This window comes from Rhineura floridana, chromosome 2 (assembly GCF_030035675.1).
Source record: "Rhineura floridana isolate rRhiFlo1 chromosome 2, rRhiFlo1.hap2, whole genome shotgun sequence".
NCBI classification, from domain to species: Eukaryota; Metazoa; Chordata; class Lepidosauria; order Squamata; family Rhineuridae; genus Rhineura; species Rhineura floridana.
The window spans coordinates 126,328,546-126,355,444 of NC_084481.1; the positions used below are offsets into that span (position 1 = coordinate 126,328,546).

General features: G+C 42.5%; 1 protein-coding gene across 9 annotated transcripts in view; it reads right to left on the reverse strand.

Moving 5' to 3' along the window:
• Positions 1-26,899, reverse strand: part of PPFIBP2 (PPFIA binding protein 2) — a 173,590-nt gene that overhangs the window by 113,267 nt on the left and 33,424 nt on the right. For all 9 annotated transcript variants that reach the window (XM_061610491.1, XM_061610490.1, XM_061610489.1 and 6 more), the window contains exons 2-3: positions 18,773-18,870; positions 6,841-7,055 (exon numbers count right to left, since the gene is read on the reverse strand). In XM_061610491.1, coding sequence (XP_061466475.1) covers positions 6,841-7,055; positions 18,773-18,836 — 279 coding nt within the window. In that variant the 5' untranslated portion in view covers positions 18,837-18,870. The remainder of the gene's footprint in view (positions 1-6,840; positions 7,056-18,772; positions 18,871-26,899) is intronic.

Here is a 26,899-nt window from a genome sequence, read left to right on the forward strand (position 1 = left end):
GGAGTTGATGTCAACAGACCTCTGACAATATGGAAAAGCTCCACTGGACAGCTACTTGAGGATGCGATGGAGGCAGAGAAGTGGGCCTTCTTTGCTGCCCTCACCGCCACACAGTAGGCACAGTTGTGTTTTACTCATGTCCGATCAGCCTCACAGCACGTCTTTCACCACTTGCGCTCTAGCCATCGTCCAGCCTGTTTCATTGCCCTTAGCTAACTGGTGTACCAAGGTACAAACTGGGCTCCACAATACCGGAGAGGACACTCAGGGGCAACTGTGTCAAGAGCCTGATGCGCCTCGCTGTTCCACGGCATGACAAGAGCTTCAACAGGGTCACCTGCTCTATCTACTGGGAAGTCTCTCAGAGCATTCAGGAATCCAGTGGATTCCATTAGTCTCTGGGGATGGACCATCTTAATGTGTCCACCACCCCTGCAGGGGAGGATCGGAGCCTTAAGTCTAAACTTCACCAGAAAGTAGTCTGACTATGACAATGGGGTGACATCCACCCTCCATCTCCAGACCACCCCTTTCTCCATCTGGAGCAAACTCCAAGTCGAGGGTGTGCCCTGCCCTATGCATTGGGCCGGTGACAACTTGAGACAGCCCCATGGTCATCATGGAGGCCATGAACTCCTGAGCCAGAACACTAGAGGAAGCCTCAGCATGGACATTGAAATCACTCAGTACTATCGTTCTGGGTTCCTCCAATAGCACAGCCGAGATGGCCTCTGTCAGCTCAGTCAGAGAAGCTGCTGGGCAGCAGGGTGGACGGTACACCAGCAGCAACCCTAGTCTACTGTCTCTTTGGCCTGACACCAGGTACAGGCCCTCACAGCCAGCTCCAAGACATAACGGTTACATGGCTGCAGAGATGGAAGTTCTGTAGACCACAGCAACTCCTCTCTCCCATTCCTGGATATGTGTCAGATGAGCACACATTGACTGTAGGGCTGTGGGGACACCAGTTGCTTCAAAAACAGCGAGGATGGCTTTTCTGGTTGTGTCTGCTCTCGGTTGGACACACCTCCCTTCCCCACTGCTGACTTCAGTTGTTTCAGGTCCACCCACAGCAAAGTGTTGGGCCAATAACTGTCTCTGCCTTAGCCATCCACAAAGCATTTCTACTGGCCACACCTGGAGGAGCAAATGATTGATCTACCAATGAGTCGCAAAATCTGTCTGAAGCTGAATTAAAAAAAAAAACACTCTTGAGCTGACCCAGCCAGGTTTTAGAGTAAAAAGCAGCAGAGTTTGATTAGCGTCATGTGCCCTGTTTTCAGAAAGCAGAGCTGGAGATGCACTGGAACCAGCACAACAGTAAGCATTGTGTAAAACTACATGTAATAACTACTAATAATTATCAGTTTAAGGTTACTGATCTCAAAAGGAGAAACAAGGCTTACAGCTGAACAAGTAATCAATAACAGTTTATAGGGCAGGAAGTTGGATCACTTATCTTTCACCACTGACACTATCTTTAACGGGTTAGAATTATATTTGCTAAATATGCTAACTTAAGTGCATAATATTTCTAAATCAGACGAACAAAGAATGTTAGGCAGTTTGGGTTTTAAAGAACTATAACGCAGCACTAGGAATGCAACCAGTAACTTTGACCTCCAGATCTCTTGCTAACTAAACAGATTGAAATAGTTTTCAGACTGTTAACTTCTAGCTACATTTCAACTAGTGACCTGCAGATGAAAGGTACTGGCACAAATCTCTTTTGACTCTCCTCCCAAATGTATAGAAATTGGATTTGAAATTTGCAAAAAGAGCTGGAAGAGAAAATGTCTTAACCACCAACACTCAAATCCAAGTTTATTTGTTTTTCAAGCTCTAGAAGTGGACGCAAGAAACCAACCAGAACCTTGATTGATAGGAAACATCTGGGGAACACATTCCGCGGGTACTTTAAAGTATTGCACAGAAATCAGTGTTATTAACATCCAAAAGATAAGTCCATCATGCTACATGAAGTTAAGAGCAATTATAAATGTAACCTCAGCAAAGGTTTATATAGAAATATTTAGAGTTTTAGATAGCATTCTGCTGATTAGTTTCCTATTTGCAGGCAAATTGTGTCTAATAACGTCAAGCAGAAAGCACTTCACAAGGTAATAATCAGAAGTTAGTACAAAATGAAAAATGTGTTGTAGTGAAGCCAATGACACATGAAGGCAATCATGCATAACAGCTAATCAGATCAAAAGTATCATGACAAATACCAATTAAAGTGAGGTGGGGGAGAACTGCAGTTTCTCAGTATTGGGCAATTTCCTGTACAGGGAAGTACTAGCTGAGAATGCATTCATTTACTTCCAAGATTATGACAAAACAAAGTCAGATGTCAAATAGAATAATAACAGTTTCCTATCTCTACACCAATAATTCTACTACAGAGGAAACAGAAAAAAAAACAGATTTAAATACTCTAAAGATTTATGCTTCAGGGCTAACTGTAATGTAAATAACTATTTTTAAAAACGTAGTACATGCATCTTATGGCAAATTTTAAGATCCTCACTATGGGGTGTGCCTTCCATGTGTAGCATCCCTTGGACAGGTACGTGCAACCACTTCAGTACTAGATCCTTGCCCCTCTTGGCTAATAAAAACTGGCAAGGAGGGAACAGTTGGCTTGGCCAGGGAAGTGATAAATGCCTCCTTGCGAGAGGGAGTGGTCCCTGGCTGTCTGAAGGAGGCAGCAGTGAGACCACTCCTGAAAAAGCCTTCCCTGGACCCAGAGGATTTCAGCAGCTACAGACCAGTGGCAAATGTTCCATATCTCGGCAAGATCTTGGAACGAGTGGTTGCTGACCAGCTCCAGGCGCTATTGGATGAAACCGATGATCTAGATCCATTTCAATCGGGTTTCAGGCCCGGTTTCGGCACTGAGACGGCCTTGGTCGCCCTGTTTGATGATCTATGTCGGGAGAGAGACAGAGGGAGTGTAACTCTGTTGATTCTCCTTGATCTCTCAGCGGCTTTTGATACCATCGACCATGGTATCCTTCTGGAGAGGCTTGCGGAGTTGGGAGTTGGAGGCACTGCGTGGCAGTGGTTCCGCTCCTACTTGGCAGGCCGTCTCCAGAAGATAGTGCTTGGGGAACATTGCTCGACACTGTGGGTACTCCAATGTGGGGTCCCGCAGGGTTCGGTTTTGTCTCCCATGCTTTTTAACATCTATATGAAGCCGTTGGGTGCGGTCATCAGGAGTTTTGGAGTGCGTTGTCACCAGTACGCTGATGACACGCAGCTCTACTTCTCCTTTTCATCTTCCTCAGGTGAGGCGGTCAATGTGCTGAACCGTTGCCTGGACGCGACAATGGACTGGATGAGAACTAACAAACTGAGACTCAATCCTGATAAGACTGAGATGCTGTTGGTGGATGGTTTTTCCAATCAGATGGTGGATACATATCCTGTCCTGGATGGGGTTACACTCCCCCTAAAGGAACAGGTTCGTAGTCTGGGAGTCGTTCTAGACTCTTCCCTGTCACTTGAGGCTCATGTAGCCTCGGTGGCACGGAATGCGTTCTACCAACTTCGATTGGTAGCCCAGCTACGTCCCTACCTGAGTAAGGAGGATCTTACATCAGTAGTACATGCTCTGGTAACCTCACGTTTGGATTACTGTAATGCGCTCTACGTAGGGCTACCTCTGAAGACGGTTCGGAAGCTACAGCTGGTGCAAAATGCGGCGGCCAGACTGCTAACAAGAACGAAGCGGTCTGACCATATAACACCTGTTTTGGCCCGCTTGCACTGGCTTCCAATACGCTTCCGGGCCAAATTCAAAGTGTTGGTATTAACCTATAAAGCCTTATACGGCGCGGGACCTCGATATCTGTCGGAACGCCTCTCCCGCTATGAACCGGCCCGTACACTATGGTCTGCTACGAAGGCCCTCCTCCGGGTCCCGACTCATAGGGAGGCCCGGAGGGCAGTGACAAGATCAAGGGCCTTCTCAGTGGTGGCCCCCGAACTATGGAATAGTCTCCCCGAGGAGGTTCGCCTGGCGCCGACACTATCATCCTTTCGGCGCCAGGTTAAAACCTTTCTCTATTCCGAGGCATTTTAATTTTTTGTTAATGATTGTAATGTTTGTAATTTGATTTTAGCCTTTGCTGTTTTTAGATTGTGAAATTTGATTTTAGACTGATGTTTTTGTATTATATTGTATTTTATTGTATCTATGTTCACCGCCCAGAGAGCTATTGCTAGTCGGGCGGTATATAAGTTTTAAAAATAAATAAATAAATAAATAAACTGCAGATAGCAAAATCCTGGATGGTAAGAATCAACTTGAAGAGATAATCCATCATTCAAACAGACTGAAGTTAAGTGAAATGTTTTGAAATCTGTACCACTCCCCAGTGCTAAGTTCCTAATTGTGATATAGTACCTTGAGACGTGCAATCTGAAGCCAGGCCACTTAGCTAACAAACAGACGGAAAGTGTTCCAAAGTGTTAGTACACATTAATCTGCAGGACGAAGTCTTTCGGGTATTCTAGGAACTCTTTTCCAAACTATGGCAGAAGACAAATTCACAAAACTGCTTTCACACATACACTTTTTGTCATTGCAGCTTACCATCAACCACCACCTACATCATATCCAGAATTTGTTCAACTCCATACCCATATTTTGGAAAGCTGACTTCTGTCAATGCTATAATGCTATGTCATGTTCTACTCAGACCATCAATCCAACTAATCCTGTATTGTCTACTCTGAGTGGAAATAATTTTCCAAAATCTTTGAGCCACACTAGATGTGGTAGCAGACCTGTCTGTTAAAATTAGATCTCTATCTACTGCTATCACAGAGAACGTGGAGGGGGACTGAGAGAAAAAGGGGAACATAGGTGAAGAGTGTAAAAATCTCAGCATACCCATGCCTCATTTCTCCACAGTCTTTCCTTCAACATTCTTCTTCTTTTAGCTGGGATCAGATACAGGAAAAAAAAACTGGCTGGGAGAAAGGAGGAGCTGCAGGGAAGCAAGCGGTGGGCCACGGATCTTAGTGCTTCTGCGTCTGGGTACCTGGTGGCAAAATCCACCACCACCAATAGATATTTCTTGCCATGCCTTGTGGGTTTGGAAAAAGGGCCCACCAAATCTATTCCCACTCTATAAAAGGGTTGTCCAATTATAGGAAGGGGCTTTAAGGGTGCCTTAGTCTTTACTCCACTTTTTCCCACCTTTTGGCATATTCCACAAGATAGACAATGTTGTTTTACATCTTTGGAGATGTTTGGCCAATAATAGCGGTGGTGGTGCTGCACAACCTTATCCTCCTGAAATAAGTTGCTCCCACTCTTCTTTTAATTCTGAAATCACAGAGCAGGTGAGCAGGGTGTTCTTTGTGACTATGCGTAACTCACTCTCTGCTGATATCATGTCTAGTGTGGTCTCCAGGCAGGGATTTTCTTTTCCTATAGCTTTTGATACCATGACTTCCAGAATCCTCCTGGACTATCTTCATGAGTTTGGGGCACAGTTTTTTGGTGGTTTCACACCTATTTATGGGGTCAGTTTCAGAGAATAGTACTGGGTGACTATGGCTCAGCCCCTTGGCAGTTGAATTGCAGGCACGGTTTTGTCCCCAGTCCTATTCTGGAGCAAGGTGCCACTAATAAGCTGATGATTTCTCTGTAGCATGTGAATCAGGAAAGGCTATGTATGTCCTTAACTGGTGCTTGAATGCAATCATGGGCTAGATGAGGGCTAACTGTGACAGAATCTTGACCCTATAGATGGGCAACTCCCCAATCTGGGAATTGGTTGTGTACTAGCAATAGACAGGGTTGCACTCCATCTGAAGGAGCAGATGTGCTTCAGGGTGCTTCTGGATCCATTGCTGTTACTAGAGGCTCAGGTGACCTCAGTGGCTCGGAGTGTCCATTGCCAACTTTGGCTGGTGCAACCAATCAACAAAGACTGCTCCTGGACAGAAATAGTCTTGCCATAGTGATCCATACATAGGGAACCTCACTGTTAGACTACTGTAAAGCACTGTATATGGGGCTACTATTGCACCTGGGTTTGAAGCGACCGTTAATGCAAAATGGAATTGCTAGGATGCTTAGCAGAACACTCAGCTTTACACATATTGCCCTGGTGTTAAAAGACATGCACTGGCTGCCTATTAACTAATGAGCCAAGTTCAATGTTCTGATGTTGATATTTAAAGCCCTAAACAACTTGGGACAAGGCTACCTAGCAGACTACCTCCCTAATACAGATCAAACTGATCTTTAAGATCTTCCAAGGAGACAGTGTTGGTTGTTCCAAGATCAGTGGATTATCACTTGGTGACAAGTTGAAAGCAGGCCTTCTTGGGGATTACACTCACTCTCTGGAATGGCATCCCTCAGGTAATTCTTGAGGTAGATACAGTAACGACCTTTAAATGCCTCTTTAAAATGTGTATGTTTACCCAAGTTTTCTTAGACTGACTCTTAATTTTTAATTCCCTATTTTCGATCAGTTTTATTTGCAATGTACAATTGTGGGATTTTTTCTCATTTTTAGGAAATGAATGTTGTATTTTCATGAAAACTGCTTATTTTTTATTATATTAAGCAATATATTTTTATATAAATAAAATAATATTCCCCCACCTACCCCCAAGTCCTGCAAACAGAAATCTTTTAACAAGAAGTACCAAGGATTGAACCCAGGAAAACCACTGCACTATGGGCCCTCCAAAAGGCCTGTATTACCTATCCAAAATAACTCCTGGATGCTGGCTATCTGGCTGCTTCTTATTTTGATACAGGAGTAGTTTTTCCCTCCATACAATACAGAAATAATTCTAATTTCTTCTTACCAGATTTTCCTCCAGCCAGTCATGTATACATGCTGCTGTAGTTCCTGGTATCTGATTTCGCAAAGCTTCTCTCTCTTGAGGATCCTTGAGCATTTCTAATGCCAACTTCAAGTCTTCCATCAGGTGAAGGATCTGGAGCGTGCCAAAATACACCGACTGAGCAGGTGATACCATGTCATAGACTCCATTTGTATATTCTGCAGCTGCTTTGGTACCTAAAAAAATAAAACAAAAACACAGTTGAAGAAAAGCCTGGAGAAGCAGTTTAATGGGAACCAGTTACTTATCAGTTCTTTATATGCAAGATACTCCTCCCCTGTGAATGTCTTCTGTATTATAAATCCAAAACTAACCTATTTGATGAGTCCTGAAAACACCTTAACCCCTATTTATCATTGTACTCCAACCACTGATTTCAGACATAAGCAGCAAACATATCAACAAAGAGCTTTAAGCTAAGTATTTCCATAGCAAAAGCCAATCTTGTGCCCCCCCAAAGCACCTTATAGCACAACTTTCAATTTTATATAGATACTTAGTATTTATGATAATTATAATGATGAAAAATATATTTAGAAACCCAAGGCTTTACCATTAGTATCACGCAATAGTAATTAAATTGCATATACAATCAGCACTAATGCTGCTATACCCTTGGGGGAATTTTTATATTGGAATATTCAGAACCAACAAATTCACCGTGGTGGAGGAGCTGGTGGAAAGCTTGGCGGGATCTTTCTCCCACTTGGGAGCCGCCAGGCTGGCGAATGTGGGCTTCGTTGGGAGCGACACACGTGAGCTGGCTGGAATGCGCTGGCTCTGGCAAATAGGCCTCCCAGGGAGTAAGTGCTCCCCCTAGACTTGAATGGAAATTTTAATTTGTTTTACTCCGCCACCCATGACACGCCTCTGGAATGCCGTTTTTGGGGCTTCCCCCACCCTCCGTCCACAGTGGACCCCTGGTGGTGCCAGCAAGCTCTTAGTGGAGCCACATCTTTGCTGCGGCAGAGCGTCCCAGCACAGCCAGCACTCTGCAGCATCTACCTTATCCCAGCCTGGCAGAAAGGTGGGTTGGATTGTGCCATAAGACAAGAAAACGGACCAAATAAAGCAAGCTCCAAAACAAAGATACCAATTTTCATAAAATTTTCCAGAAATTTTATTCAAAACCACATGAATAACTTGCTGAAGAAACCTTTTATTTATCTTGCATAATTCTCTGTCCCTCCAACTTAACATTACTCTTCAATTTATTTTTATTAACCTGATCATAACCATCCAATTATAGTAATTTCAGGGCAGATACGCCAAAGGTAATGTGGCAAAGAAAATTAAGATCAGCTACCTGCAGTTGTCCCTACCAGCCATTAGATGTCACCATCTTTTCAGAGACACCATCACTGAAAGCTTTTTTTTTTTTTTACAATTGTTTTACAATTTTTTTTTACTGTTTTGCAGGAAATCTACCATTATAAAAGTTAAACAAATTTGTTAGTCAACTTTTAACACAGCAAATCCTCCCAGCTGTTTCATATGCATAATCACTTGGCTACGTACTTTGTCAGGTCCAACTGAGGCCTTTTGTGTGTGTGTATTCCAACAAGCACTGCTTTTATGCAAGCTTCCATTCACTTAAACTGTGCTTGTGGGAGATCCCACAAAAGCTCTTTGGAAATAAATGGAAGTGATCAAAAGCTGTATTAAAGAACGAGGCATCACTGTTTAAGAATACAAGAAGAGTCGTGCTCGGCTCAGCATAAAGGCCTATCTAGTCCAGCAATCCTTCCCCCCATCCACCCACCTAAAGTGGTAAACCTGACACCTCTGGGAAGCCCCAATAAGCAGGACATGAGTGCAACAGCCACATCTTGCTGCTGTTCCCAAACAACTGGTATTCAGAGAAATGCTGCCTTAGATTCTCACAATCTGAGTGCTTCTTTAATTTCAAGTAATCCAAGTTAATTAATCATATGAGTTTTAATTTGCATAAATTTACAGTGAGTAAGAATAGTTGGTCTGGCTATGGAATGGATCCAATCCAGATCTTGGTTGGATCCTTCACAGTAGAGAATGGAATCCAGCAAACTCTCCTACTAAAAGAGGAACAAGCAATTTTACCTGTTTCCTCTTCTCACTTTCCATGCTGTTCTAGATGGTCCCCCAACCCCCAAGAACAGATTTTCAGTGGGTATGGGAAACTGAAGGTAGGAGAGGGAAATTGGTAAAAAATCACCTCCCCACTTCCTCCAGTGGGAGTTTTCTGTGAGCAGAGTTCCACTCACAGGATCTCTAGATCTAAGCCATTCAAATTATTATTATTTTGCTTGATGATGCCAACCTGTTTGCAGCATCTAAAGAGACCCATTCCCAACTATGTGAGAGAAACGAGGCAATGCCTTTTTTCAGGTCCAGCTTGCCATATGATGTTTTTATAAAGAACTTATTTTAAAAATAATAAAATGGTTTAAGTTAATCTAACTAAAACACTGCAGCAATAAGAAGAGTATTTAGATTAGACTGGCTACAAAAGAAAAATCAATCCATTTCAGAACATGAGTTAGACATGATTTACAAGCAAAGGACATGTCCCTGCACCTTTGACTTTGAGTAAATAGCCATGATCCATAGTAGAAACCTCGATGGAAGAACACAGCACAAATGCCCTTGAATGGTCTCTCTTCTGCAGTTCATTCTACTGAAGAAGCAAACTTCCATGCAGTTATATTTATTAAAAACAATTATATGCTACCTCCCACATCAAATACACATCAAAACATAAAATTATAGAAAGAAGATGGAACTGAAAAAAATAGGGAGGATTTTAAAATTATAATATTGAAGTACCAGTGAAGATCTGGAAGCGTGTTTTGAAAAGACATTTAAACATCATAGAATATTAGGGTTGGAAAGGTCCTATAAGGCCATTGAGCCCAACCCCCTGCTCAATGCAGGAATTCTACTTAAAGCATTATTGACAGTGGCTGTCCAGGTGCCTCCTGAATGCCTCTAGTGTTGGACAGCCCACCACCTCCCTAGCTAATTGGTTCTATTAAATGTAGATGCTTGCACATAAGGGCAGAAGGTGGTTCTATAATACAGGTGCCACAGCAGAAGAGGCCCTCCCTCTAGTGGCTGCTAACCAGAGGCTACAGCACAACCAGGAGGATTCTAAAAGTGGTTTGTCAGTTCAGAATGAGGAGGAGCTGTTATGTAGGACAAAGGAAGCCCTGCCTCTGCTCATGATTCCCTCACTTGCCTGTAAATTAATACATGTTCAGGTTGCGGCTAAGACTTAAGCAAAAGCTGAATCAAGAACAGACTATTCAAATATTGCAAGGTAGAGATCTTTCAGACTTGCTTATGGGGTGTGGGGAGAATAGGCACTTTAGGCCCCAGCACATCATGGCAAGAACACAATCTGTTACATCCTCTCTGTCAGCCACATGCCATTCTTTTGTGCAGTGTTATTTTTAACCCATCATGCTGCAGTTGCCGTACTAGCCCTTTTGCTTTCTGGCTGGAAGGGGAAAGAAAAAGAAGAAATGACGTTGCCTGCAGAAGAATTCATGACGCAGCGTACAGAAAGAGAAGTGATGTAGAAATGCAAGCAATGATTTAAACCATACCATTTGCCATGTAGCCAACGGAGCATAAACATTGCAACACAGATTACTGAGCTGCTTCCTATAATTTTGCTCCTAACCTACCCTTGTGTTTCTGTTTATGCATCCAGAAAGATGTACAGAGCAAGCAAGTTATGTAAATTAGAAGGGGAAAATGTAACGGGGTAACAAAGTAGTAACCATACAATATACAGTTCTCTTTCTTCAATTCCAGCCCACTGGAAATGCACACTGCTAAAAACGTAGCCAGTACACATGTACACTTCTAAATTATTTTATCACTGGCGAAAACTACAGAAAAATATCAAGTGTTTTACACAGACTAAAAAGCTTAACGAATGACAAAATGCTTCCAAGTATTCTGAAAGTACAGTAGGGCCCCACTTTTTGGTGCCCAGCTTTTCCGCGTTCCACTAATACGGCAGCTAAAATTAGAGTAAGGCCCCACTCATACGGCCAGGGCTGGCTCCAGGCATGCGGGGGCCCTTGGGCATCAGCTTGCCCTGGCCCCCCGGTGTGTGTGTGTATGTGCACACATGCGGCCCCCCGCACCCCCCACAGCCCCCCTACCTGTCTAGTCTTTACCATTGCCCTTAATGAAGATGGCAGCCGCAGTTTCCCTACAGGGAATGAAGCCTCCGCCTCCATCTTTGTTGATGGCACACGTGCGTGCTACGCACACACATTTCTGCCATCAACTAAGATGGGGGCAGCAGCTTCAGTACCTTAGGGAAGCTGTGGCCGCCATCTTCATTAAGGGCAATGCTAAAAAGCCGGCTGACAGGTAAGTGGGTGGCGTGGGGGGTGCAGATCACGGAAGGGGAACGGAGGGCCCCTCAGGGGCCCCTCAAGGGCTCCTGTAGCTCTGGGGCCCTTGGGCCAGTGCCCAACCTGGCCACCCTTTAGAACTGGCCCTGCATACGGCGCTTGTTCCACTTTTACGGCATTTTTCGGGCGTCAGGCACCATTTTATTGATGGAGTTCCGCTTTTCAGCAGGTTTCGCTTTTAGGCGGGGGTCTGGAATGTAACCCGCCATATGAGTGGAGCCCTACTGTAAGTATCTATATAGTAAGATGCTTTAAACTGTTCAGCAAACTCCTCACATTAAGGGCTACTATACAGGTTTCATTCATTGCATGGAAGTAGCTTCAAATTTTATCCTCATGTTTTATCATATGATTCAGACCTGCTAATGGCTTCCCTGGCATAGAAAGCCAATTCAACAAACAAAGGAATGAACTATGCTACACATTACAGAAGAGGCATGGAGAAGGCCATCATCTCAAGACAGTCCAGCGTGGCAAGTAGTAACATGTATTTCTATCCAAACCTCTCATCCTGATCCTCACAAAAATCCTGTGAAGTGGGTTTGGCTGAGCTATAGTGACTGTCCCAAGGTTACCCAGCAAGCGTCATGGGGATTTGAACCCAAGACTTTCCAGACACAGTCCACTCTCTAACCGCTATTGATGAGGTCAGAAGACTTAAGCCAGAAAAGACCCTTGTTTCTCAAATACCGCCTTCAAAAGGATTCAACACTATTGTTTTAAATGCTATTGTTTTATTGTCTAAATTACTGTTAGTATTTTATTTTTTTGATTTCAGTTTCATAATTCCCTCCCCTCCAGCAAGACTTGTTCAGTCTTAAAGGTATGCACTCAAAACAAATTAATGCTATAAGCACCTTTTATGATATAGGTTTGGAAAGGTTTTTGCCTCTTTTACTATTATAATTCTAGGCAATATGCAGAATAGCAACTTCCAAATCTAAGTGAAGAATTGTGAGTACAACAACTCAGGGTGTTGAGGTCACAACAGGTTCAATTAATGCAGAATAAAAGAAAAGAATGTGATTATACATAATTCAACACAGAATATGCACCAACCACTAGACTCAGGTTGGACCCTGATTCGGGTGCTTCAGAGAACAGCCACCTTGAGCCAAGGTGTGTCATAAGCTTGGGGTCTCAGCTTGCTTCATTTCCCATGTTCACTATTATAAAATTTAAAAAAACAGCTAAAGCTTTTCCCCCCTTTTGACTGCAAAGTTGCTGAAATTTGCAGGCATGGTAGCCTCTCCAGACTAAATAAAGTTAGATATGTTTATTACATGTAATGGGTCTACTCTGAGTAGGGCTAGCACTGTATACCTCCAAACCAAGGAGAGATGACCCCTGAGCACAGCCAGATTTATAACAGTGCCATATCAAAAGGGGAAAAACCCAAAATAGCCTGTCAAGAACTGAACATATTCATCTGACTCCAGGAGTCATGAAATGCTAACAGCAATTAAGCATCTGTTTTAAAAGGGAATGAGGAAAAATGGAAATTGGACTGTATGAACTCCTGACATCTTCTAGCATCTAAAAAGGGGGACTAGGGTTGGAGTATGTATGTACTTGACCTTTTAAGGGCAAATGAACCCCTAAGACTCTTTCAGCTGTGAAGGGGGAAGAGCATAACTGTGAGACATATATCCTTCAATCCCAGTAGACAGGGCCAGCTCCAAAGGCGGCCAGGTGGGGCCTTGGCTGAGGGACCCTGGGGCTACAGGTGCCCCTCCTCTCCCCTTCCATGATTCGCAGCAGGATCGCTGCCGCAGATCGCAAAGCGGGAGCTTCGGAGCCCCTGCCATTCCCTTATTCAACCTACCTTTCTCGGCTGTGTTTTGCAGCTGCACGCACAGCACACACAGAGCTGCCCTTAGCCAAGATGGCTACGTGCATGCATCCCTGCCATCAGCCAAGATGGCGGCAGAGGCTTCAGCCCCTTAGGGAAACCTCGGCTGCCATCTTGGTTAAGGGCAGCCCTGCGCATGCAGCCGCGAACCACAGCCAAGAAAGGCAGGTTGAACGAGGGAATGGAGGGGGCTCTGAAGCTCCTGCCCTGCGATCTGCAGCTGTGATCCTGCCACAAATCATGGAAGGGGAGCGCCAGGGCCCAGGTAGTGCCCAAGGGCCCTGGCATGCCTGGGGCCAGCCAGGCCAGTAGAAATTCAGGAGGCACCTCCTGTTTTAACCTTTACCCATCTGCTGAACACTGTTCTACATTGCCAGGCATATGCGGGAAATCAAGAAAACATCTTTCTGTAATGGTTAGTTGAGGATCACCAATTTTAAGTGTTTTCGTTGTTTGCATTGTTGTAAACCATAGAATCATAGAATAGTAGAGTTGGAAGGGGCCTATAAAGTCCAACCCCCTGCGCAATGCAGGAATCCACATCAAAGCATTCCCGACAGATGGCTGTCCAGCTGCCTCTTGAATGCCTCCAGTGTCAGACAGCCCACTACCTCTCTAGGTAATTGATTCCATTGTCGTATGGCGCTAATAGTTAGGAAGTTTTTCCTGATGTCCAGTCGAAATCTGGCTTCCTACAACTTGAGCCCATTATTCCATGTCCTGCACTCTGGGACAATCGAAAAGAGATCCCAGCCCTATCATATCTCCCCTCAGTCTTCTCTTCTCCAGGCTAAACATGCCCAGTTCTTTCAGTCTCTCCTCATAGGGCTTTGTTTCCAGTCCCCTGCTCATCCTTGTTGCCCTCCTCTGAACCTGTTCGTTTGTCTGCATCCTTCTTGAAGTGCAGAGACCAGAACTGGACGTGGTATTCACTTTGATAGCTTATGATATAGCAGTATACAAATATTTTTAAAAAGCAGCCACTCCCATCCCTGTTCTGTACCATTCAGGTTTGAGGCTAGGAGAGCAACTTCGGGCTCACCTCACCTTGATCCTCAGTAGTAAGTGCTATAAGGTAGCCTTTGCCAGCCTGGTGCCCTCCAGATGTTGTTGGACTACAGCTACCATCAGCCTCAGTCAACACTTAGTTATCAGCTGCTTGTTTCCGCCCTCCTGTCCACATCCTACAGTTCTTCATGGCCCTCCAAATTATGTGCTAATGGCTGGTAACACAAATTTGCAATCAAAGTAAGAACTACAGGGCAAATTTGCTCCTCTTGCATAACAGGATGGTGCAGTAGCTATGAACTGCAAAACAGTCCACATGCCACCAAAGCTAAACATTTGGGGACTAATGCATTCATCTTCTGAAAACGCAAAATAGAAATGGTCATATAAAACACAAAACTAGTCATCCCTGATAAGAAGCGGACTATTCGGTAAGCTATTCTGAGGACTACTGTGGAAGCAAAACATCAAGATGTTCATTTTACCAAAGCTTAATAAAGCATTTATTAACAAACCTTTTAACATCAAATACAGTAGGACATTGTGCTGATGTTAGCAATGAAAATATTAACATAAAAATAGTAAGATACCAAATTGTTTACCTCTCATGAATACAAATAACTTAACACCTCTCCCCATCCCCTTCTTGTGCTTTAGTCACGATTTTACTATTTTCAGTGTCATAATGACTGAAATTTTCAGTGTCATAATAATCAGATTTATTTAAGTTTTTCAAACAGAAGTCCTTTTTTAAAGTATCAGATAATAAATCTAAATGCACTAAAATTCATAGTTCACTATTCAATTATGGTGTAAAAAGGGGTTCCTATGCTATTCCATATATGAGATTTATGTGGTACAACCAGATTTGATAGGGAAAGCATAACAGTCCATAGAGCAACACACTGAAGGAACACAAATGAAGTACACTCTATTAAGACAATTGCAACATATTTAAAGGCATACAAACATATTACAGTCATGACAACTATGAATTTGCACTACAGTTATCAGATCTGGAGATGCAATTATAAATCAGAAAGTAAGAATTCCAGTGGAATAACCTTTGTCATCGTACCACTGAGAACAAAATTAACTTTTCCATTCGATGAACCGTGATGCAACTACCAAGCTAAATCAGCTCTTTCTGGTACATTAAGCCACACTTGGAAGAAGCATATGGGAAATTTTTGCTTAAAATGTTTCATGTAGGATTGGGGAATTTATGGTCTCCCGGTGTTCCTGGAGTGAGATCTTTATCATCCATGAATTTGTCTAATCCTCTTTTAAAGCCATCCAAGTTGGTGACCATCAATGTCTCTTGTGAGAGCGAATTCTACAGTTTAACTATGTGCTTCGCCTGTCCTGAATCTTCTAATACTCGATGTCCACAAGTTCTAGTGTTATGAGAGAAAAAACCTTGAAGCAAAACACTCCCAGTTATGGCTGATCTTACACTATTTGAGTTAAGCCAACATTTCAAACATAAATTATACTTTGGGTTTGATGTTATGTTCTGAGAAGTTGCAACACTCCAAAATAAGGGATATCTTTTATGCCCCCAAATATTCTTCAATATTGTGGAGGTATCTTAGACTTAGACAAGATTGCACTGTTAAACTAAAGACTACTTTCATTTATGTTCCTATTCAGTTGGTTAGTAACAGCTGGTGTAGCACAGTGGGGAGGAGAGCCTGGCTGGGAGTCCACAGTCTGTGAGTTCAAATCCCAGCTCATGTCTCCTGGGTGTCAAGGGCCAGCTAAAGATCACCCCACAGTGAGCGGCTCAGGGGTTACGTGCCTTGCCACCTGTGCAGCCGTGGGCAAGCTGCATAGTCCCAAGGAGCCCAGTTGCCCCCCAGCTGGCAGTTGAGGACAAGGAAGGGGCTGGCTTGTGCAGCTGTGGCAAGCTGAACAGGCCCTAGTCTGCTAGGGAGGACTAGCCTCAGAGGGAGGCAATGGTAAACCTCCTCTGAATACTGCTTACCATGAAATCCCTATTCATACGGTCACCATAAGTTGGGATCAACTTGAAGGCAGTCCATTTCCATTTTCAGTTGGTTAGCATAGTACAGCCTTTCCCAACTAGTGGGCCACCAGATGTTGTTGGACCACAATTCCCATCTTTCCTGACCATTGGCAATGCTGGCTGAGGCTGATGGGAGTTGTGGTCCAACAACATCTGGTGGCCCACTAGTTGGGAAAGGCTGGCATAGTACCATACAGCAGGATACCAAGTTACAAAGTGGTTCATATGCTCTCTCAAAAAGACAGGATAAAACCTGTTCAGCATTACAGCTAATTTCTTAATTTTCCAGACTAATGCTGCGCACCTCCAATTGTCAGCCATTTTGTTTGCTGAACAAATTTTGCCAGGACTGGCAGGAAAGATACCACTGGAAAACTGAACGGAAGGGAAAAGAAATGACTACAGATTTTCTCATGGGAGAAAGATCCTGAAATATCCCCCCCCCCGAAATGCATGGGGAATACTATGACTTTCCTCTACCATAATGAGTTATGAACAGCTTTGTTGCATTAGCAGCCATTGTTCCAGTCTACAATCTCATCTCAATCCTACTTGCATGCCTAGCAACCAACACACATTTTGCCAAGAAGAGGAACAAAGACTGATGCTTAATGATATTAGAAGCAAAAGATCAAAAAGCTGGATCTGGGAATACAACAGAGTTTTGCAGGACTTGTGGAAGCATGGACAGAAGTGAGGGTGTCAAAGGAGAGAGGTAATAGAGAGCGGAAGCAGGGACCAATGGGAAGAAAGATGGAACAAATCCAGCAGGGAATGAGAGCTTTGTTTGTGACTCGCCCATCCAAGTTTCAGCCCATCTTTATAATCACATTTCATGCATATTCCCAGAATTTGGCAAGCATGTCTTAGCCTATAAAAGTTCCAACATGCCTAGGAGTTCTCTCCCCCAATCCACCCCACCACTGATATACTGTAATGCTGATATACTATATATGATTTATTATTTATTTATTGAATTTATATCCCGCTGTCCCTCCTAAAGGAGTCCAGGGCAGCCAACACAGCAGCAAATCAATGTAACAACAACAAAAGCGTTCTAAAAACAATTACAGATAAAACCATTCTAAAACGTAGTGATCTCCAGGATACTAGGAACAGTCTCCTTCAGCCATCAAACGCCTGGATAAACAGGAATGTTTTCAAATTCCTCCTAGAAGTCAACAATGATGGAGACAGATACACATCTCCGGGGACAGCGTTCCAGAAATGAGAAACCACCAATGAAAAGGCTCTGTTACGAGTCAATGCCAACCAGGCAGGATATATGTCAATATGGCCAGATGTGGCATTACCAGAAAATTGAGAGAGAGGGGAAGGCAACAGGTACATTCAGTCTTTTCCTGTAAGTGGAAGTGCCTAAATTCCATGGGGAATTGCAGGAAGCAATTATCACCACTTTCCCCTAGTTTAGTATGCTTCACTGCTTTTACCAGCAGATATTACACCAATTCCCACCCTAATCTCTAACCTTATTTGCATGTCAAGCAACTGACAAAACTAAAAAAGGACTAAAAAGTGTGCATGCTTTGGGGTGAGTGATTCTTGCTGTTTCGGGTGCTTAAAATCCCCCCCCTCAACCTGGGGGATCCTGTTTACCTTTCTGGTGCCTGTAAGGAAGCAGCTTTGGGTACAATTTTAATGTGATAAATGTCAGGGAGGGAAAGAGGTTAAACAGTGATTTCCCCAATTGCTCTTTGGCTTGTGAATGCAAAACATACACAGAGCTGCATGCAACATGTACTTTGTCCCTAAGGTAAAAGGTCACACCTGTCATGCTTAACCAGTCTGGAAGTATATGGAGATGAGCAACATCTAGTATAATTACTCCATAAATATTCCCACTGTTTGGTGGGCATTGTATTTTTAATGGCAAGTATAACAATTTGAAACATTTCAGAAAAATAAAATACAATGAAGTATCATTTAAACTGCACTCGCATGTATTCATCATCTAGGTTAAAAGAAATGTACATCTTTAGTATGTTTTCTTGTCCCATTTGATTGTGGTGTTAGAAGTGTACTGCATTTTCTTAGAATCTTAAGTATTTAAGTCTGATATACTGAGTTTTGCTTAGTCTTCCTCCTGATAACTTTATTCCAACACACATACTTGAGTGCAGCTTATTATTGTTACAGACCAGTGCAGATGTTGTGCTATAGCATATTAAATTATCTTTGAACCAAAGAACCTTTGAAACAGCTCTGTATAGACAATATTAGCCAGCAGAATAGACACTATTTGCAGAATGCATTCCCCCTCCCACCAGTAGCCCCCATGTATCTTCCCCACCAAAAAAAATCTGCTCTGAAGAATTGGGGGACTTCTAGAGATTTGAAGGGCTGTAGCAGGAGGAGAGGAAGAGGAATCCTGTCAAGCAAGCAGAAGTCTGCTCTCGCATTGTTGGTAGTGTATACTGGGCAATATCCAAGAGACAATTTAGGAATACCCACATGATCAAATACATGTAGAATTTCAACTGAACAGTGAATCCTCCATTACCACACTTATTAAATGGATTTGAGGACTTGTCTGCTATTTGTCAGACTTAAAAATAATAATAATTACAATACCTGCAATGATATCATCCATTTGCTCTAGAGCAGCTTCAAGCATATGACTAGCATCAGAAGCCATGTTTTCTAGCTTGCTCAGGCCTCGTTTTCTTGGTCTAAAAGGAGGGAGAGAAAGTTCAACTTATCAGATCATATCAACATCACTCTGCCATCGTTTTCAACATGTTATCTTAAGTAACCGTTAACAAAGAGCAGCACGTACTTAGGACTGAATTGATTTGTTCCACTCACTGAGGTAAAATTAGCAGTTCTTACTATTCCATTTATGTAATTAGGAACAAAGATCCCAAGAAATCCACATCTCACCACAACTGTATAAGACTAACATCCACATATATCCCTTAATTATAGAGCCACAAGAGTGGCTGTATACTATAGCTAGCGTGGATTTTTCACATTCCACAATTTTAAATTGAAAATACCCACATGCCATTCTGATGCTTCCCATAAGCTCATTTCAAAATAAAACTTCACCAAACTTACAGTCCTGAACTCAGAAACACTTGCTTAACAACTCTGTAAATTTTCATGGTGATACACAAAACAGTCAGAGAGAATCGAGAGTTCAAAGTCTAAAAAGAGAGGAAAAAACCCTTTTGGACTTTTTTCTGTCAGAGTTCTCATAATCTGTTGAAATTCATTAAAAATCAGCCATGTTCACAGAGTACCTGTGATCCTAATACTGACCTTGCCCCATACTCTGACCTTCATCTTCTGCAGTTTAAAAGTTAAAAAAAATGCCTGGCTGATTTTTAATTAATTTAAGAAATTTGGCTTGAAGCCAATGATAAATCAGGGCATGCTCAGTAAGACCCAAGTGTCAGTGTTCTAAAAGCCAGACTCACAGCTGCTTGGCTTGGCTAATCAGGGGGCCACACCCACACCAGACTTTGATTTCACTTGAGACAGTCCTGGCTTTGCTCAAAGAATCCTGGGAAGTGTAGTTTGTGAAGGGTGCTGAGAGGAGACTCATATTCCCCTGAGATAATGGTTTAATAGTCAGCCACTCTGGGCCTGATCAGATGCTGGTATAATGTGGATCTGATGCTTTTTGCAGATCCTTTTAATTTGGACCGTTTGCATGATGTTTTTGCCAACGCAATTACATTCAGCTGCTTTTGCCTTTAACTCCAGATTAAATCGATGCGACAATCCCCGAAATTGCTTTTAAAATCCGCAACTGCTTTGGTGCGCTTCTACCGTGTATTACCTTTTAAGCATCTTTTTTTGGCTGTGCAGTTTCTTTGCCATTAGATCCTCCCTTTTCTCCTCCCCTTTAACTGTCTCTGGACGTCATTTTGTTTCCTGCTGTTGACGAAGCAACTTCCGGTTGCTCTTGCCTTCCTTTCTCCCTCTTCCCCCTCAATACATTTTCTCCCACGCTCCTTTAAACAAAATCACATTCCCCACCCCTTCATTCTCTCTCTTCTGCAGCGACACCAACAACTCCCCGAGGGTAGCAGGGAAGAGCTGGAGCTCGGGAAATTCCTTCTTGGCCACCAGAGATGTTGTCCTTTTGGAAAGGAAAGGGACTTCCCTTCTGCCCAGTGCCCACCCACCCAATCTCTTCTCCTCCCCCCTCCCTGCCCCTCCCCCAGGTCAGTGTTGGACTATGACCTGGGAGACCAGGTTCGAATCCCCACACTGCCATGAAGCTCACTGGATGACCTTGGGCCAGCCACTGCCTCTCAGCCTCAGAGGAAGGCAATGGTAAAACCACCTCTGAATACCATTTACCATAAAAACCGTAAGTCCGGTTGACTTGAAGGCAGTCCATTTCCATTTTCAAACATGACTGCACAGAAATAAATCCCACTGAACTCAAAAAGTATGCAAATGATCAAACCCACCCTTCCTTCTCCTCCCTCCTATCCCCTCCCTCTTGCCCCTTCCCTCCCCCTTCCTTTGCCCCTCCCTCCCCCTCCCCTTCTAATCCCCTCCTTCCCCTTCCCCCTCCTCCACCTCCCCTTCCTTCTCCCCATGGTCAGTTTTACCTATCTTAAGCAAGATTGCACGGAAGTAAATACCAACGAACTTTTGAAAATGATCAAACCTGCCCTCTCCTCCCCCTTCCTTTGCCCCCTTCCAATATGCTCCTTCCCCTTCACCTCCCCCATGGTCAGTTTTACCTATCCTAATCATGATTGCATAGGAGTAAATCCCATTGAACTCAATAAGCATGCAAATAATCAGACCTGCCTTTCCCCTCCTTCCCCTTTCCTCTCCCTTCCTCCTCCCCTCCCCTCTTCCTCCTTCCTCCTCCCCTGCCCACTTCAGCCCTCCTTCTCCTTCCCCCCGTCAGTTTTACCTATCCTAAGCATGATTGCATGGGAGTAAATTGCACTGAACTCAATAAACATGCAAATGATCAAATCTGTCCTTCTTCCCTCCCCCTCCTGCCTGCTCCCATCCCAGTCCTCCCCTCTGCCTTTCTTCCCCTCCCTCCTCCTCCTCCTCCTCCCTTCCCCATCCCCTGCGGTCAGTTTCACCTATCCTATTCATGATTGCAGGGGAGTAAATCCCACTGAACTCAATAAGCATGCAAATGATCATTCTCAGCAAACTTGCACAGGATCCCATTTCTTACTTCCTGGATTAAAAAGCAGGGAAATTCACTAATAGGCAAAAAACCTTGCGGGTTAAGAACGTAACTATAGCCAACAGATTGTTCCATCAAACTTTAAAAAGCAGGGAAATTGTGAATGCACCAGGGGAGCAGGACACCTGACCTTCTCTCTGAGATATTGGACTGCCCTACAAATTTGTCAAAATGCAAACACAATTTGGGTTGGTCTTTCACAGTCCAATCCACTTGCTGTGTAGCTTGCAAGAATTTGGTAACTTAAGTGAATTAAGTGACAGAACTGAAGAGGAGGAGGAGCGGGGGGAGGTGAAAGAGATGATGCAGATCAGAAAGCTTCATAGGGCCCAATCTAGCTCTGAGTCCAGTGGTCCCCACTCTTTTTAGAGTTTAAGAAACAGGAGAGCAATACCAAAAGGATATAAAGCAACTTTAAGACACAATAAAATTGTCAACCATTCAAGGTGTTAATCAACTCTTCGTTGAGATGATGCAGATCAGAAAGCTTCATAGGGCCCAATCTAGCTCTGAGTCCAGTGGTCCCCACTCTTTTTAGAGTTTAAGAAACAGGAGAGCAATACCAAAAGGATATAAAGCAACTTTAAGACACAATAAAATTGTCAACCATTCAAGGTGTTAATCAACTCTTCGTTGATTTTTGTTCCAACAGACTAGCATGGCTACCTCTGAAGTTATTCTTTAACCTTTCACATATGTCTGTCAATATTTTACACAGCATTAAAGGTAAAAAAAAGAACCCTTTTCAAATCATGTGACTTTTTTGCTACATAGACTGTTAGAATATTCTACTTATTCTACTTATTGAATATTCTACTTATTAAAAAAGGTCTGGATGCCCAATCTCATCAAATTCTCAAAATATCTCATAGTATTTTTCCTCTACAGATCAAAAAGTGTTATTTTGAATCAAAATTCTCCATAGCCTAACAATATACTCTTGAAATTTTGAAACTATGCTAATACTTGGAAGAAGTTACATATTATTATTTATGCTACTCAGGAAGCCTATGGAACTAGCATGATAAAGGAAAACTCTATACAAAATATCTTCCAGTGTGTACTGTTTTGGTGAGAGTGCAAATACACTACAGCATGTACTTACTAGTGGTTACCGGAAGCAGCTTCAGGGAGCTTGCTTTCCTCATTCTTGCAAGAAACATGCATCTTGCCAGTTGCCCTGGGACTTCAGAACCAAACAGAAGCATGCTCCAGATCATCTGCCACAAGACTGAGGGCTGCAGGTTATGTGTGTGTTGTGGGTGAGTATGTTGTGGGTGAGTATTATAACTTGTTGCTTTTAAGTCACCCTGAGAATGATTGAATTGGAAGGTGGGCTACAGCTCTTCAAAGTAAATAAATACTATTCACTTCAAATATAAGTTAAGTACAAACAATTAACTGAGCACACGCACCTTGGACAATTTCTTATTTAATCTCAAAAAGGATGAAAAATGGCATTTAAAAGCAGAATGTGCAGAACTGTAGTCTGACCACTATTTATTTATTTTATTATACTTGTATACCGCCCCATAGCAGAAGCTCTCTGAGCGGTTCACAGCAACTAAAAACATTAAAACAAATACAATTTAAAACAGATCTTATAAAAACAATTTAAAACACAATTTAAAAACTTAAACAGTATAAAACACATGTTAAAATGCCTGACACTAGAAAGTGCCAACTGATTTTTATTTGTCATAGTTACGTGTATGCTTTCTAAAACTTAATAGCTTTACATATTTCAGTTTTTAGCACCTGCCAATAGTTAACTGAAGTTCTTTGATTTTTTCAGCACTGCCTGACTTGCTCAACCCCAGAGTTGCATTGCTCTTCAGGTGGTAGAGCCTACAGAACAATTTTGGCCAGAAGTCAGGCATTCCTCAAGAGAACTTCTTGATTTAAGTCTGCCACCCACAAGCAGCTTTGAAGTTCACTTTAGGAAATAATATTTGAAACAAGATGGTGGCATTTTCTGAAAGAAGCAGAGCTGGAAGAATGTATCTAGCCCTAAACAAAGCTTGCATCTCAGGATGTAGACAGGTATCCTATTAATCTTATTTTACTGGGCTTTTTCTCTTTCCCCTCATCAAGAAGCACTCTAACACTCATGTTCATAAAAATGCCTTTCCTAAATGCTCAAAATACTTCATAAGTGGGCATAGGGACTGTAGCCTCAAACCTCCTGTAAAGAAACATGTTTGAACTACATCAGCTTCCAAACAAGTGGATGCATATAAAAATAGACACTTGCACATTTTTCCTCACAAAATGGAATGCACATTTTCCCCTATATATATCCATGTGGGATGGTGGAATAAAGTTTGAAGTTGTCCTATTACTTTACACACACATTCACTTAAGTACTTGGGTCTGTCTATTATGTTTATTGATTGTATACGGACCAAAAGACAGGATTCTCCAGCATCAGTTAGTTAAGACTCTACTGACCTGAAGTTCAAAACTGGGATTTTGTATGCAGTAAAACCCTATTCATAGGGTTGCCATAAGTCAGAACAACTTGAAGGCAGTCCATTTCCATTTTTACACATACATGATGGGACAGAAGGCATTGCAGGAAGAGCAGACAGGACTGGTATCAGTTTGGGCCACCCCACAGTTCAACATCTCTACTTTTCAAAAGGTGGGGCACTAGTTCACTGGGCACCTTCCACAAGTATTTGACCACCAAGGACAGTGTTGCATCTCCTCAGAAGGTTTTTCTCCTCTTCTTCTCCATACATGGTTATTGTCACTTCAGATGCTGAATTCAAAATATATTTCTCATTTACCACTAGCACCTACTACTGATGATAATGATAATGATACGTAGGCAAGTGGCATCACAAACTTGGGGGAGTAGAAGAGAGGTTATAGCTACATTTTAGCTACCATTACCAACTACTATGATAAACTAAGTCACACATCTGAAATATTCACGTCTTTGGAATTAACCATAGTGCAGAGATTTAGAACTTGAACTTTAGTTCTCTCCCATTGTCAGAAAGCCACCTCTAGTTACAAATACACATACAAAGTGCTGTTATCTGCACCTTTTTAGCTACTACTGAAGACTTCATTATTATAAGTGCTCTGTATTTGCTTGGGACAGCACAAGAGACAACCTAACTGTAGACACAGTGCAGTAGCTTACAAACTGGTTACCAATGAGATCAAATAATGTGGGAGTTAGGAGCCATCCTTTGGTTCAGTTCTCATGATCTAGGATCAAAACATTTGTGGTGCATACACTCTGGGACTTTATCCAGAGAGTTCCCCATACTTCTTGTTAAGCACTGAAATTCATAGCCAGAAACATATAACCAATCTTGGAAAAGGCAGGTCCTTCCTCCCAGATTATTCACATGCATTATTTCACAAAACCAGTCATCTTAGTATACTGTGCTGATCAGAAATGATTCAGACAGCTATTGGGAACAATATGCTAAATGAGAAGGAATGTGGCTTGATCCAACAAGGTCAATACAACCTGAACTGACAGCTCTGTTTAGACAACACAAATCAGAAACACTGAAACCATGTTGTGAATCTCTCAGATTATTGTCGTCTAGATGCTAGCATTATTACAACTTATTTCAAGAGCCCATAAAATTGACTTCTGCACCCTAAGCTTGTTTGGGAATCACATAATCATAATCTAAAAATATTAACAATTTTCAAGTTCTCACTGAGGTAGTAAATCTGATCTGGACTATACCACCAGATTAGGAGAGGGGCTCCCATGATTAAGTGTTTCTCCATAAAGGAAAAAAAATTAAAACCCTTTCACAAAAAAACCTAGAATGCATTAGAAGGGTTCTAGCTAGCTTTTTCCCAAACATGCTAGTTTTCTATGTGAAGGGATTTTCTTCTAGAGAGGAATATTCAGTCGTGAGAGCCATCGCCTGCAATCTGAAATGATATGGGTGAGCCAAAGGTTTACCACCTCAGGGAAAACTGGGCCAATTAGCATTCAGTATGTCAGACTGAACTCTTTGAGTTCTTGTTTGGTCGTTAGTGGAAAAGAGAAGAGGGATAGGAAGAGTGCCCTGATTTACAAAGAGCAATCATCACATCAACAGGAGTAAAAGGATCCTCAGTATCTTAAACTACATAAAGCACCTGCCATGATTAACTAGTAGACTCAAGGAAACTAATACAGGCAAGAAGACTTCCTTCAGAAAATGGAGGAAGTCATGTCCAAATGAACTATTTGCACTCATTTACACAGCAAAAGATGTAGGGCAGATCCCTGTGCCTACAGTAACTTTCTCAGGAAAAGAGTCTGAGGAACTGAGGCAAATAGCAGTGATAAGAGATGAAGCTCTAGGACTTATTGATAAATTAAAAATGAACAAATCATCAGGTCCAGATGACATCCACCACGTGAAATTATGTAAGTTGTCCCTAAGATCAGAGTCCATACTCAAGCTGGAATGTAAAACCAATTTTTAAAAGGGATTCTTGAGGGATTCTGGAAACTGCATGCAATTAGCTTAATATCTGTTCGAGAAAAAGTGGTGAAAAGCATTAAAGAGATTTACCAAACATATAGAACAAGACTTGCTGAAGCAGAACGAGCATGGGTTTCCAAGGCAAATTCCTGCTCACTAAACTAATAGAGTTCTTTGATTGTCAAGAAGCATATAAACGGAAATGATCCAGTTGGCACAGTGCCCTTAGACTTTCAAAAAACTTTTGATAAAGTACGTCAAAGACTCCAGAGTTAGCTTCACAGTCAGGAGAATAAGAAGAGGGGTCAGACAGGATCTGTAACTGGTTAAGGAACACGAAGTAGAGAACAGGAATAGACAGTTCTTACAATGGAGGGATGTAGAAAGTGGAGAGCCCAGCATTGGAATACGAGATTTTTAGCTTGTTCATACGTGAGTTGGAGTGAGCAGTGAGGTGATGATATGATTGTTCAGGGTAATTAAAACAAAAAGGATTGCAAGACGTTCCAGAAGGGTAACTCCAAATTGTGTGAATGGGTATTAAGGTGTTAAATGCAATTCAATGTAAAATGAGGCACACTGAGGCAACCCCACCCTCTAATTTCACATTTATGCTAATGAGGTCTGAACTTGTGGTAACTGACCAGGAATGAGATCTTGAGGTTGTAGTGAGTAGCTTAATGAACACATTGACCCAGGGTGTGGTAGCTATGAAAAAGGCCAACGCCTTCCCAGGGATGATTCGGAAAGGGACTGAAAATGAAACTGCCAATATCATAATGCTGCCATACAAATCTATGGTGTGACCCCAATTGGGATATTGTGTACAGTTTGTATTATCTCACCTCAAAAAGTATATTGTAGAGCTGGAAACAAAGCAGAAAGGGCAACCAGGATGATCAAGGGGTTGAAGCAACTTTGTGTGTTATTGTGCTGAGAGAGACCCAGTGTGGATGCATCGCCAGCTACCACATTTATAGGGCAATTCTGTTCACTGGTTTGAGTCTCATGTTGTTGCTTGCTTCCTACGTTCAGTAGCAAGCATATCCTCTGGGAGGAGTTGCTGTTGGG